The sequence below is a fragment of the Gymnogyps californianus genome, chromosome 4 (assembly GCF_018139145.2).
Source record: "Gymnogyps californianus isolate 813 chromosome 4, ASM1813914v2, whole genome shotgun sequence".
In the NCBI taxonomy this organism is placed as follows: Eukaryota; Metazoa; Chordata; class Aves; order Accipitriformes; family Cathartidae; genus Gymnogyps; species Gymnogyps californianus.
Genome location: NC_059474.1, coordinates 37,244,206 through 37,258,274, shown reverse-complemented (window position 1 = coordinate 37,258,274; position 14,069 = coordinate 37,244,206). Strand labels below are relative to the sequence as shown.

General features: G+C 46.2%; 1 protein-coding gene across 1 annotated transcript; it reads left to right on the top strand.

Annotated features, from left to right (window-relative positions):
* The first annotated feature begins 8,163 nt into the window (after window positions 1-8,163).
* Window positions 8,164-13,231, top strand: CDKN2AIP (CDKN2A interacting protein). Its single transcript, XM_050896375.1, has 4 exons — window positions 8,164-8,387; window positions 8,494-8,624; window positions 9,384-9,832; window positions 10,007-13,231. Exons 1-4 carry the CDS (start codon window positions 8,164-8,166, stop codon window positions 11,183-11,185), a joined length of 1,983 nt encoding a protein of 660 aa, XP_050752332.1. The 3' UTR covers window positions 11,186-13,231.
* Window positions 13,232-14,069: the final 838 nt, after the last annotated feature.

Genomic DNA, 14,069 nt, shown 5'->3' with positions numbered 1-14,069 from the left:
TAAGGAAGGAGGCGCAGCACTACCCTTTCCGCAGCAGCTAGCTATTAGCTTGGCTTAGCTCTATCATCAAAATCAGGTCACGGCTCAACAGCTAGCAACACCACTACATAAACCAGCATAAGCCATTGCTGCTCTGCAACCCCGCGTCTCTCACCACTTGTCTCTGCCCCAGACCCAACCCCTCAGCTGCACCAGCAGGAGTGCTGCCTGATAGACTAGATTGGAGAAATAAGCTGGTTGAGAAAGGTGCCTTTCCTCCCTACCCCATGCTGCTCTTCAGCCAAATCAGGTTCCTAATCTGGTTTACCACACAGCTGAACACCACTATGCCAGCAAACTGGCAGGCATATCAAAGAGACAGGAGCAGAGACTGTCTTAGACCAGCACAGCTGCCAAAAAAATTGTCAAACTGCACTCTCAGAGGGCTAGAGGGCTTGCAGAGACAGGGAAATCTATGGAGATATACTAAAGAGGTAAGTACAAAAAGGAGCCACAGAAATAGGCCAGGGAGGTAAGTGCAAGAATAGTGTTTCAAGGGACCTTTTTGACAGGTCAGGTCAGGCCAGGCATAGGGAAAAAAGCTGTTGTAAGCAGGATGAGAAATAACAAAAGCCTAAAAAAGCACATTTGTGATGTGGACAAAGATAAGAAGAGACTTTGGAGAAGAAAAGGAAACAAAATTCATATACATCAAGATAAACAGGTCAAAAAAAGAGAGTGGAGTCAAAGATGACTCCCAGGTTATGGGTCTGATTGACAGAGAGTAATTGTGTGCCTTCCAGGCAGGATCACAAAGTCCCTACCCAGGAAAAAACAGGGGTCCTTGTGTGGGGACTGCAGATGGAGTTTCAAGTCAGGAGTTCTCTGAAACACTATACGGCCTTTCCTAAACAGGTGGAAGCTTTTAATTCTGAATGAATTCCTATGTAGTTTTCTCAAATGAGCTTAAAAGCTACCATAATTGCACTTGCTCAAAATGGTAGAAGTGTCCAGTATTGACAGCATTGCCATGGAGGACAGGGACCAAAAATTCGTTAGATGTTTTGTAAACCTTCACATAAGAATCCAGAATGGGCCAAAGCCGCATCTTTTAGTCTTTACCTTTTTGAGGGGAGAAGGGATATTCAGATTCAGAATCCTTGACTCTGCCTCCACTGTAATTTTGCTACTGTCAAAACCTAGAGCTACAGCTAGGAGTGTTTAAGAGCTGGTTTTGAAGACAAATTATTACATCAGGATGGAAAATGAGTCCACATTTGTCTATTTCAGTAACGGAATGAAAAAGTAAGCCACTCTCACTTTTTAGAGTTACACTCAACTGCTGGAGATATTTCCATGCAATCTTGTCTCCTTCAGTGCCATCCAGTGGAATTAGTGTGAAATATCACTCCTATGCACAGGGAGGATATACAAAAATACCACAGCACACAAAACAGCTCTATATTTTCAGGAGGTGCTGTTCGTACCAGGTAAATTGCAGGTTGTCAGGGATATTGGTATAACAATAATGAAAAACAGAACCATGATTTTCAATAGCAATAATTCACATTAGATCTGACATTGTTGCCTGGAGTCTCAGAAAAGCTCCTTATATCATTTCTAAAATAGTTATTTCTGTCTGCAAAATATGTAGCACATACAAAATTCATACTGGTACAGCATGGTATAAAGATTTAATAGCATCCATTTGTGTAATGCACCTATCCACAACCCAAGCCAATAAAATATTAGTTGTAATTCTTCTTTTCCTCCAAGGCATGAACAGTTTGACTGAAGGAGCAGAGGTATCTAGATTTGTAGGTGCTTACACTCTCAATAATACAAGTATTTTTAAAACATATTCACACATATCTATATTGTATTACATATGTGTGTGTATGTAGACATGCGTATGTGTTGTATACATATATATGCACAAACATAAATAAAAGTTCAGTATGTTATAGCCTCATAATAGATTCTTTTTTCAGATAAGACCTCCTTGCCCTTTTAGTGCTTTCCTGAATCCTCTTGAATTACAATGAACTCATGCCAATATTTGCATTAAGATTCCTAAGGCTGTTTTCTTGCTTTTTCCAACTCTAGGGTAGAGCTGTCTGCCAAAGGCCTAAGGCTTCCTACCTAAAAACTCTTTAAAGGTGGCTTGCAAGATGGATTTCTACCTCTTTTGTTCCTTTATAGCACACAGAAAAGGCAAGAAAATATCTTACACTAAATTAGAACGGCAGAATATTTTCTTGGTCTTACTTACCCTAGCAGATGCCTACTGCAATGGAAAAAAACATTGAAATGCTAATGTCTCTGTGCTCACCGAGTTTTAATTTTCCTTTCTCCAAGTCTCTGTTCAAATCCCAGTGGTTCCTCTGTCAATGTTCCCCTTCCCATCACAGCTTGTCCCTTTGCTCAGGGTCAAGACTTGATTCTGTTTGATTTTGTCTGCTCTACCAATGTGCTCTCATTCTTCTGGTTTCCTCACTGGCTTCCACATCTATCCTCTCTCATTTCTCTTAGTCCTAGGCTCCTGGCATACAGTTCCCCCCCGATTCCTCATCTATATGTACTTGTCCCCTTCCCTTGAACTCGTTCTCCTTCATTTCTCCTTGAGAATTTAATTTCCTTCCTCACCTAATCCCAGTATCCTATCCCTATTACTCTCATGTTAAGCTTTTCTACCCCCTAGTAGTTTCAGTCTCACGGTATCTCCCACCTCCATACTTACTGTTTCCCTCCCCTCAGTCAGGTCCTTGTCCCCTCACCATTCCTATGAGACACACTCAAGCACCTGTGAAGAAGAGAAAACAGCAGCTTTTTGGGAGCACAGGGGATGGTCTCCATAGCCTCACTCTCAGTCCAGAGACCCACCCCAGTCCATAGTGGCAAAGAGACGTCTCTTTTGGGTCAAGTAGACTTGACTGCAGTAACAGCAAGGATGGTGGGGACACATGCTAAGTCAGGAATGTGGAAAATTCATTTCTTCAAAGGCTTATAAATTATGCCAAGTGTAGTCAGAAGATCAGACACTCCCCTCCCAATTCAGTTTTTCGTGACAAATTCCAAGTCTGCTCTAGAGCATAAAGGCATTTAAGCACTTCAGAGATAAGATCTCCACAATATTTTATCCTAGACAAAGCCCTTTTTTTCCTGCCTTTGTTCTTAGATCATGTTTGGTAGTAGTAAAGTCATCCTAAACTTCCATCCTCAGTATGGAAAATTTCACACCAAGCCACGGACATTTAGCAAGCGTGCTACCTAAAGCATAGTTTAGCAAGCAAAATTTAGCAAGTGGTATGCTATCTTTAGCTGTAGTTAAAGCTTAACAACCTCATTCAAAGGAAAACAACTGACAACCCTATTGTAGGCACTGTTGTATATTTCAAGTATAACATATTACTAAATGCAAAATAGTATTTAAGCTAGTAATAAGAGCACATATGTGTAAAGGAAAGCAATTATTAATTAAGCTCTTCATTTTTACCTTTAGTTTTATCCACTGCAATTACACAATACATTTTCCTCAGTTGAGAAACCTCAGAAGAGTGGATGATACAGAGCTGCTTACGGTAGGATAACAACAGTTGCATAACTGTGGTGAAATAAAAACACAGATTTACTCTGTGTAAACTTCCCTTCCACTGACATGCCTACATAGTCATTAATGCCCTTTTAGCAAGTATTTTCTTTTATTCCAAGGATTAGTTTACTGAACAGTAATGACTGGCTACCTTGGCACATGCAGTCACGTCTCGCTGGAAGTGCTGTCCCTTGCCTGGCTAGAAGACCTTCAACGATCTGCTCCAGCAGAACACGTACGTTATCTTAGGAAACAGCAAAATGTCTCTTCCCCATCCTTCTTCAAGCTGCATTTCTAATGAACTTAAGCCAGAGCTCTCAAGTGTTTACTTATTGCTTATAGCAGGGACCACCCTACAGATGGTGCTCAGAGGATTTATTGTGCCAGGCCAGTAAGATCCCACTGTTACTGCCTTTCTGCGGCAATAACTCTGAGCTTTATCTTTGCATTGCTGTGATGTTAAGGGCACACTTCTCATATTAAGCTGAATAAAGAGTGTCACTATATATTAACCTTAACTGCACAGAACATAATTGTACTCAATGGGGCTACTGCCCTCTGTGTTTCAGCAGGACTTGACTTTAAGGAAATAATAATTCACTGGTTTACAAAGGCAGAAATAAACTTTATTATACAGGAAGTGCAGGTGCAGTACTATGATTCTAGACACTGGAATGATTCACCTTGAGATTTTAGTTACATCTTGCCAAAAGAAGCTGTTATCAAGCCCCAAATGACTCTAACAACACTACTATCAATGTGGCATTTAGAAGTTCCTTCCCTAGTGGGAACAAAACCATCTCTTTTCTTCCAATGTTGAAAATTAAATGCACAGTATTAGCACCATCAATGAGGTGTTTAACTTCAAAATTGCCTTTCCTGGTGAGAATGAAAACGCTACTTGTTTCCTTTTTTAAAATTAACAGCAGTGTTTTTCTCTCTTTTCTACTACATGCACTTGTTTGATCAACCCAAGACACAGCACAGTATGTCTCTAGTGCTCAGAGAGCATTGCGGGTATACACCTATGTTTGTCTGTGCGTGCATATGCGTGACATCCCATGCTCCGGGGCTGCGATCTAGCCTGTTTCCAGTATGATTCAAGCACACAATAATAAAGTAGAAAGAATATGTCTGGAAAAAACAGGTAGGGAAGACAAAAGGCTTGATTTTGGTTTAAGTCATCTTTGTACCAACAACAAGGCTACGTCGATGCAGAACAAGCATTAGAGAAAATTAACCAAAAATTAACAGCATAAGGCGCCAAAAGGTACCAGATCACCGAAGTTGCTCACTACAGCCAAACACTGTTGTGAGCCATTCCAGAAGTGCGCAGGACTGTCCTCTGACTTTTCTCCAGCTGTCACCTATGCTTGTGTTCACATGTATGGTCAGCGGGCAAAGAGGTGAAATGGTTCTCAGTTCATTTGTTCTCTAAAATTGGGCACGAAAAAGTTGTTCTAATCAGTCCTCGAGCCACACTAGGACCAGATAATGTATTAGGCTCTGTAGCTGTGCTGAGTCTCCAACACTCCCGAGAACGATGCTTTTGGAGGAGCCCAGGACTCACAGGTGAGTCCGTATAATCTTATGCACATAGGGTGACCAAGAGCAGACACAAAACTCTGAGATGTGAAGGCCTACCTCTGATGTTTGGCATCAGGAGCTGTCATTCACCCAGCAACATCAGAACATGACTTCTGGGGATCCCTCTGAGTGTACAGGATGCCTCTATCACCCTCTGGAGTCTAACCCTCCCCAGCTCCTACTCTTAACTGGTATATGACCAGCTCAACATGGACTGGTCCTTAGTTGCTTCACTTCACAGCTCAGATGGTTGTGGAGGAGGACAGGGCATTCAAGGCTGTGCTGTTTGCTCTGCTGCCTCTGCAAGAGTACAGGCAGTCCTGCTACAGCTACTCAGGCCTGGCTGAATTCCTGCTGTCCCTGAGGGGCAGATCTCAAGCCCGGGCCAAGTCCCAACTGGCTTCGTCAGAAAGCAAACTGCTTCATTGAAGAGTGTGAACAAACAGGCTGGCAGCATGGACAATCTCAGCTTGAGTGCAAACTCAAACCTGTTTGCCAGGGATTCCGTTCACCCTTCCCTTCTAGGGTCTGTATTGATCGTGAAGTCAAGAATCGTGGTATCACAGACTCAGAGGTCTAGGAGACAGGCCCACCTCATTTCTAAGTGGAAACCCTCGTGTGACAGATCACGCCCCTCATATATTTGAGCCTACATTACTAGATAACCACATGCAGGACTGATACAACTAATGCCTGGAAACACATGGGTGACACTACGCTGGGGGTGGCCACAGTGCTGTTTCTAAACCTTCTGACATTGTTTCTAAACAAACCCATTGCTCCAAGACACCCACACCAGAGAGTATACAAACTTTCTGCCCTCTTCTTCCTCTACATGCAAATACAAAACAATAGAGAGTCTGTCAGGTCCCATCCCACTCATTACTGTTCGCTCGCTCTCCGTCACTGAATTATTATTCTTGCCAATGCACAAGACAACATTGCGTGGGTGTCCTGGTTTTGGCTGGGACAGAGTTAACTCTCTTCTCAGTAGCTGGTACAGTGCTGTGTTTTGGATTTAGTGTGAGAATGGTGTTGATAACACTCTGATGTTTTAGTTGTTGCTAAGTAGCGCTTATCTTCAGCCAAGGACTTTTCAGTTTCCCGTGCTCTGCCAGCAAGCAGGTGTGCAAGAAGCTGGGAGGGAGCATAGCCGGGGCAGGTGACCTGAACTAGCCAAAGGGGTATTCTATACCATGGAACGTCATGTCCAGTATATAAACAGGGGGGAGTTGGCCGGGAGGGGCAGATCGTGGCTCGGGAACTAACTGGGCATCGGTCAGCGGGTGGTGAGCAATTGCATTGTGCATCACTGGTTTTTTTTCTTTTCCCCCCCTTCCTTTTTTTGTTATATTCCTTTTCATTACTATTATTATTATTTCATTATTACTATTGTTAGTATTATATTTTACTTTAGTTATTAAACTGTTCTTATCTCAACCCACGAGTTGTTTTTTTTTTTTCCTTTCCTCCTCCCCACCCCACTTGGAGGGGGAAGGGGGAAGCGGCTGCGTGGTGCTTAGTTGCTGACTGGGGTTAAACCACAACAGCGGGCTAACCAAGAAAGTGAAGGAAAAGCACTTCCACTCTAACAATGGATACAGAACAAAGGTGCATTGGACTATTTTTTTCTGGCTTAGTTTCCTTAATCACTTAGTTCTGCATCATAGAGGTACTACAAGTTAAACCACTACATAACAATTTCCATGAAATAAGACGTTAAAGTCACTTAAGGAGAAACACTCCTTCCTTAAATGCAATCTATCTTGTAGTTCACTTCACAATGACATCTAGGTGTTAAAAATTGAAAACTTAAGCAAACACAGACTTCTAATTCAGGGGGAAAAATCAATACAGCTCTCCCGTGACAGCCCTTTGGAATTCAAAACTCTCTCCTCTGTTGCACTAATTCAGCAAGCACCATCTCGGCAGACTGAAGCTTGTGGTATTTTCACAACGTGCTTATTAATTCTTCACACAGAATTCTCCAACTGGTTTTGAATCAAATTCTGGGGTAAACTTTTGCAACTTACAGACAGCCTACAGAGTTGCAGGAGCAACTATCTGAACCCTTTGTAGCCAGCAGCCCTCATACTTAGAACCCCTCATTTAATGTCTCCTCCAAAATGCTACAACCACCCATTTCCTTGCCACTACCTTCCTATCACACGCCAAGGAGGTAAAAACGCAAATTGATCGCATGAACTCTGACCTCAGCAAGGCTGGAATGAATCTGTAAGCAGAACTTTTGTTCACACTTTTACCAGGCAGAATACAAAGTGGGGAACCATGCCCATGCCATCTCTTTTCCCCTAGCACCCCAAAAATCTGAGAAAAGGATGGGGAAACAGCCAGTCTGTCATAGGCTCAAGGGCTGAGGATGGCACGTGAGCAGCTCTCCAGAAGCTTATGCTCCTTTAAGTATGAGCCTGAATGCAACAATTTGTGTGCGGTATCCACACGCGCACTGTGAGAAATCTCAGGCTTCAGCTACGCTAAAAAAAAAAAAAAAAAAAAGAAAAAGAAAAAGAAAAAAAGCCAAACCCAACCCAATCCGTGGGCCGTATTAAAATGCCTATAATGGAGTACGCTCAAACGGGCACGGGAAGCGAGGTGTCTGAGGGGCGACGTCCTCGCTGTCACCCCATCGCCAGCAGGCAGCCCCGTCCCGGCTCCCCTCCCGCCGCCCGAGCACAGCCCCGCCGCGCCGTGAGGCACCGACCCCCCGCCCCGCGGCCGCCCGCCGACCGTTAGGGCGGGGTCGGGGCGCGCGCCGTTCCCCCTCGGGCCGTTGGCAGCACAAACGACCCCCCCGCCCCCCCCCGCTCCTGCCCTTCGCGCACCGCAAAGCAGCCTGGGGCGGCGGCGGGGTGCCGCGCGCGCCGGTTGTGAGGTCATCCCGCGCGGCCGGAAGGAGCGGAGCGGTTGTTTCCGTTGTGAGGGGCGGAGGAGGGCCCCGCGCGCGGAGCCGGGGCGGGCGCGGCAGGAGGGAGGCGGGGAGGGCCATGGCGGCGGGGAAGGCGGCGGCCGAGCCCCTGGGGCGGACGGCGGAAGAGGTGGCTTGGGCGGAGGCGCTGCGCGGGGCCTGCGAGCCCGAGCACCACTGGCGGCACCGCCGGGAGTTCCTGCTGCGCAACGTGGGGGAGCCGCCGGCGGCGGGCAGCGCCCAGCTCCAGCGCCTGGTGTCCCTCTCCATGGTGTGGGCCAACCACGTCTTCCTGGGCTGCCGGTGAGTGCGGGCCGCGGCGGCGGGGCCCGCGGGGGGCGGCGCGGCGCGGCCGCCTGACGGCGCCCCTCCCCTCCTCTCCTCTCCTCTCCCCTTGTCGCCCCTCCAGGTACCCGCCGCAGGTCATGGAGAAGGCGCTGGAAATGGCCGAAGGCATCCAAGTGACCGGCGCGCCTGTCCGCACCACGAGAGATGAACTGGTTGCCAAGGTGAAGAAAAGAGGCATATCAAGTAGCAATGGTTAGCAGATCATAGCTGTGACAATACATAGGAGTCTAGAAAATGCTTGTTGTTGAATGTTCTCTGTTTACCTCGGGCTTAGAAAGTAGTCGAAATAATTTACTTTTTAAATTCCTCGTTAATCATTTCCCCTCTCTGTGCTATTTTTTCTTCATACAATACCTGTAAAATAGATGTAGTGCATACGTATTCTGTTGGTAATGTAGAGCTCTTGTTTTGAATTTCTACAACTGGTGCACTTTAAGCTGATTATTTTTTTAATGCTGTGTAGACTATTGTACTCCAGCTTAAATGTATTCTTCTTACTTTGCCTTTAGTTCTAGTCAGACGTTATTGCTTTGTGAGAAACTTGGTTTCTTAAAGAAGTTCTTAAAGTATTATTTTCAAAGATGTTTTTATGATATTAGTAGACAAAATACACTTTTCTTTTTGTTTTTAGGTCAGATAGTCTATTTAATGTACTTTGGTCATTTTTGGTTTGGACTTTAAGAATAGAAACACATACTTGCCTATGGGTCCCAAACCAAAACCTGAAATCTTGCACCTGAGTATTTTTAGATTTTTGTCCAAAAATACTAAAATATTCTGAAATAGTAGGTTAACATTTGAATTTACAGTTCAAGGTGTATTCTTAATATATACCTTTTAAATTCGCAGAGATTATTGCTAGAAGTTTTTAGAAAATTGATAAATTGCCTCTAGATGGATATTTCATAGTGCAGAAATTAAAGAGGATAACATACTTTACTTGTTTTGCAGAAGGGGTAGAGGAACCCTCCAAGAAACGAGCTGTTGAGAAAAGCAAAGATTCTAAGGATACTGGAAAGGATGTGAAAACGACCAAGGCAGAAGCCCCAAAGGAAACAGAGAGCACATTGCCAAAAAAGCAGGAAAAAGGTACTAGCAAAGATCCAGAAAGCTCCCAGTCAACTTGCAGTTCAAATCAAGAAATGGTCACAGCATCAGACAGAGAAACAGAAGGAAAACCTGCTAATGCTGAAAATACTACTGAGCAAAATCCGTCTTCATCTGAAGAGCAAGGAGAGAAGCCTTGCTCAAATCCACCTAAGGAAAGCAAGTGTGAAACTGTGCCGTCACCTGAAAAGAAAACTACAGTAAGTGCAGCGCCAGCGGCCACCAAGAGCGCCCCGCAGGCAGAGGCGGTGCCAGCGGCCGCGCCAGCGGCCGCCAAGAGCGCCCCGCAGGCGGTGGCGGCGCCAGCGGCCGCCAAGAGCACCCCACAGGCGGCGGCAGCGCCACCAGCCGCGCCAGCGGCCACCAAGAGCACCCCGCAGGCGGTGGTGGCACCACCGGCCGCGCCAGCGGCCGCCAAGAGCACCCCACAGGCGGCGGCGGCGGCAGCCACCAAGAGCACCCCACAGGCGGCGGCGGCGGCAGCCACCAAGAGCACCCCACAGGCGGCGGCGGTGGCAGCCACCAAGAGCACCCCACAGGCGGCGGCGGTGGCAGCCACCAAGAGCACCCCACAGGTGGCGGCGGTGGCAGCCACCAAGAGCACCCCACAGGTGGCGGCGGTGGCAGCCACCAAGAGCACCCCACAGGCGGCGGCGGCAGCCACCAAGAGCACCCCACAGGTGGCTGCGGCGCCGGCGGCCACCAAGAGCACCCCGCAAACAAGTGCTACATTGCTGTCTTCCAAAAACCAAGCGAGTGCCCCAGCATCAGTGTCCAAGAGCGGCACTCAGGCGGGCAGCTCGCTGCTGCTGGCCCCCAAGAGCGGGACTCAGGCCGGCACCTCACTGCTGCTGGCCTCCAAAGGCACTGCTAAGGCGGGCTCCTCCCTCCTGGCCTCCAAGAGCAGCGCCGAGGTGGCTGCGTCGCTGCTAGCTGCTCGGAGCGGCACTCAGCAGGGATCCTCACTGCTGACTTCCAAGAGCAGCGCTCAGGTGGCTGCTTCGCTGCTGGCCGCTCGGAGCGGCGCTCAGCAAGGTCCCTCATCACTGGCATCCCGGGGTGGCGGCCAGGCAGGTGCTTCCCTGCTGGCCTCCAAGGGTGGCACACAGGCAGCTTCACCACAGCTTGCCTCCAAGAGTGGCTCGCAGGCAGGTGAAAGCCCTGCTAAGGCTTTGTGCAAACCGTTAACCAGCGAAGATGCAAAGGAAAGACAACCTTTTTTCAACAGACTATACAAAGCTGTAGCATGGAAACTGGTTGCTGTCGGAGGCTTCAGTCCTAACGTAAATCACGCAGAACTTCTAAACTCATCTATTCAGTCTGTCAAAGCTACGTTAGATGTTGCTTTTGTTCCCCTGAAGGAACTTGCAGACTTGCCTCAAAATAAGAGCTCTCTAGAAAATATAGTTTGTGAACTGAGGTGCAAGTCTGTCTACTTGGGTACTGGCTGTGGTAAAAGTATGGAAAATGCCAAAGCGGTTGCTTCAAGAGAAGCTTTGAAATTATTCCTCAAGAAGAAAGTTATTGTGAAGATATGTAAAAGAAAATACAAAGGTAGAGAAATTGAAGATTTGGTACTTCTGGATGAAGAATCAAAACCTTCGAATTTACCTCCAGCTTTAAGAAATCCTCGTGAGATCTTGTAGGGGAGAATTGCTGTTTGTACCGTGTATAGTATTTCAACACAAGGACTGAAGGTTAATTTTGTACTTTAAAAACGTAGGCTTCCAGATATTTTGTATTTCTTTCTCAGTTTTGCAAGACAATGATAGTCCTTTCACTTGGTAGCAATTGTATAAAACTTGTTAGAGATGACAAGTGTGCATTTAAAGGTATGCCTTAATATATAGCGCACACTAGTGTGCTGTTTTATTTGCAAAATAGTCTACCTAATTCTTCTATTTTTAATTAAACAAGGTACAATTTGCTGTTTAAAACCTGACAATTTTGTAATTCTTACGATTTAATGGCAGTGTGCTCAATTGTCTACCATGTCTTTTTTAGCCACATAGAAGTATGTATATAGGGACCATAATACTTGAATGATTGAAAGTTGTTTAAAAATTTCAATCAAAAAGTTGAATTATCTGTTTCAGGCTTGTTGCTTGTAATGTTCACTGTTGCTCATACTAGGAGAGAAATAGTTGGTTGACTATTTTTATGGGATGTTTTCATAACACTCACAATATAAATGATACCCTGATCCCATTTAACATACTGGCAAATTATCAATTAGCAGTCAAGTCACAGCTACTTCAGCCACCAAAACTCTGTCAGCGCATTTAATTTATATTGTGAAATATCATTTACAGGTTTTTTTCAATAAACATGGATTTCTATACTAAGCATATTTTGACTGCTACTAAAACAATAAAACCTCTGGGATATGCTTTTATAGTACTTTGGTTTTGGCTATTAAATATTCCAGCCATTTCAATAACATTGCAACACCTTAAGAAAGGCTTTACTTCGAGTGGCTTCAAGGTGTAATCCCACAACGATGAGTTGTTTTCTTTGGATGCATAGCTGAAATACTGTAAGACTGATAAGAGTGGACCTATAGAATATCTATTTCTACTTTTGTAACACCAAGATAAGCAAAATGAAGATGCTGCTGTCTGCTAGAGACAGTCAGTGTATTGTAAAGCATTCACACTAACTGAGCCCTTCCTCTGCTACATTTTTACGCCATGTACAGAATGGTTTGAAGCAAAGGAAGTGGGAGATGACCTTTTATTTTCAGTGTTACTGAAATACCTGCACAAACTGCATGTTTTGATATATTGGATAATGACATGTAATTGTAAAAACATAATGTCTTCAGTGCTATTTTGAATTTATCTTGTCCGATTACAGTAGTTGGCATCATTTAGTGGCGACCTTACACTTGACTGACAGATCCGTTGATCGAGTACTACAGGAGTGAATAGCAATTCCTGGGATCTCAGTAGTATATATGTCCACGTAAAGACTTCAAGTTCTTTTGTGATTTTGGGACTAAACCACGATGGCGTTGTTACACTGTACCCTACGTGATTTTGAACAGCTGTGGCTGTCCGGTCCGTAGCACCTGAAGCCTGCAAGGCGCTCGCGCTTCCTGATGGCCGGTTGAGAGCTTCCTCCGTCTGACCCCTGTGCTTCTGTGCCCTCGGTCGCCCTTCGCTCTAGTTAGGTTTCTCAGGAGTTCCCCCTCGGTGTTTCTGGAGCACCACCCGGCGTTGGGAACGCAGAGCATCAAATTGCGTCTTACACAGCCTAAGAATTGGTGCGCGCTTCTAGGGCAGAGCGAGTTTCGTGCTGTATTTAGGAGTTGTGGTATTCACGCCAGGAAGCGCGAGATCTGTTTTCAAATTCTCACCCTGTTCAGGTGGAGACACCGAATGACTGTTTTTGCGGGGCTGTGCCCTCTGAGGTACAGCTTTTCTAGCTGTTAGTTTGGGCATCTCCAGATTTCTGGTTGAGAATTTTGCAGCATGTCTTGCCACGTGAAAACCTGTGTTTCCCATCTGTAAAGCGAAGCTCACAGTACTTACTGACCTCAAGGGGGGGGTTAGGGTAACTGTGTTAAAAGGCTGAGGTGCTAGATGCCTTTTTTTAAAGTCCTGACTTAAGCTTACTTTTTTTAAAGTTTTTGAATGTTATTCCTCTTTGATGTTTGGTTGTGATTCATTAAAGGATGAGTCTGTAGCTACTCTTAATAGAAACTGAAAGTTGAAGTGTGTTATTTTTATTTCACATTCTGCATGGAAAGCAGCTCAACAAGGAGATTCTAACATACAAGTAAATAAGCATTAAGTATTTGAATGAGAATTTATTAATATTCTATTAACCCTAGAGGAAGAAAGAAAGAATTTCAAAGAACTGGCTGTGGCAAGAAGTCTCTGTGCAGTCCTGTCAGTTCTAAAACCTCTGGGTCTCCCTTCCAGGTACTGTTGTGGTCTCTAGCGATTGGGATGCTGCTCTGTAATTGGCAGACCTTGCTGACGAGGACCGGCTAGAACAAATGCCCTAACACCGTAGGCGTGCAGAGTTGTCTCGGGGGCAAATGAAACCGGCCAACCGAAAGAAAAACTGACCCTGTTTTTTCTGCGGGAGTACAGGAAATTGCAGTCATCAAAAATGACTCCTGTTTCCTCTGAGGGCTGCTAGAACAGCTTAAGGACGTACTGTTGGTGCCTCACGGACAGCAGCCCAATCGGTTGCTGTCGTCAGGTTACCAGGTACGTACCCAGTGAGGGGGCTACCGGCAAAAGCTCGTTTTTTCCAGTTCGCGGGGGAATGAAGTGACGCGGGAATGCCTCACGGGTGGCGCTGGCCGCAAGGCGGCGCTAGAGCGTCCCGCCGGCGGGACTCCCGCCTCCCGCCCTGCGCCCCGCCCGCCCCGCGCAGGCGCTGCCGCCGGCGGCGCGGGGGGCGTGGCTCCGCCCCCGCAGCCGCCTGAGCTGCCCGCCTCGGGGGCGGAGCCGCGGCGCTCAATTTGCTTAATACATTCCCGGGGCGGCGCGGTGCCCTCAGTGGGACAGGTATCGC

Excerpts from the sequence above, each read along its gene's own strand:
- CDKN2AIP (XM_050896375.1), top strand. The coding sequence starts at position 8,164 with ATGGCGGCGGGGAAGGCGGCGGCCGAGCCCCTGGGGCGGACGGCGGAA. Across the intron at positions 8,388-8,493 it reads CACGTCTTCCTGGGCTGCCG|GTACCCGCCGCAGGTCATGG; the intron begins GTGAGTGCGGGC and ends TCGCCCCTCCAG. Across the intron at positions 9,833-10,006 it reads CCAAGAGCGCCCCGCAGGCG|GCGGCGGCGGCGGCAGCCAC; the intron begins GTGGCGGCGCCA and ends AGCACCCCACAG.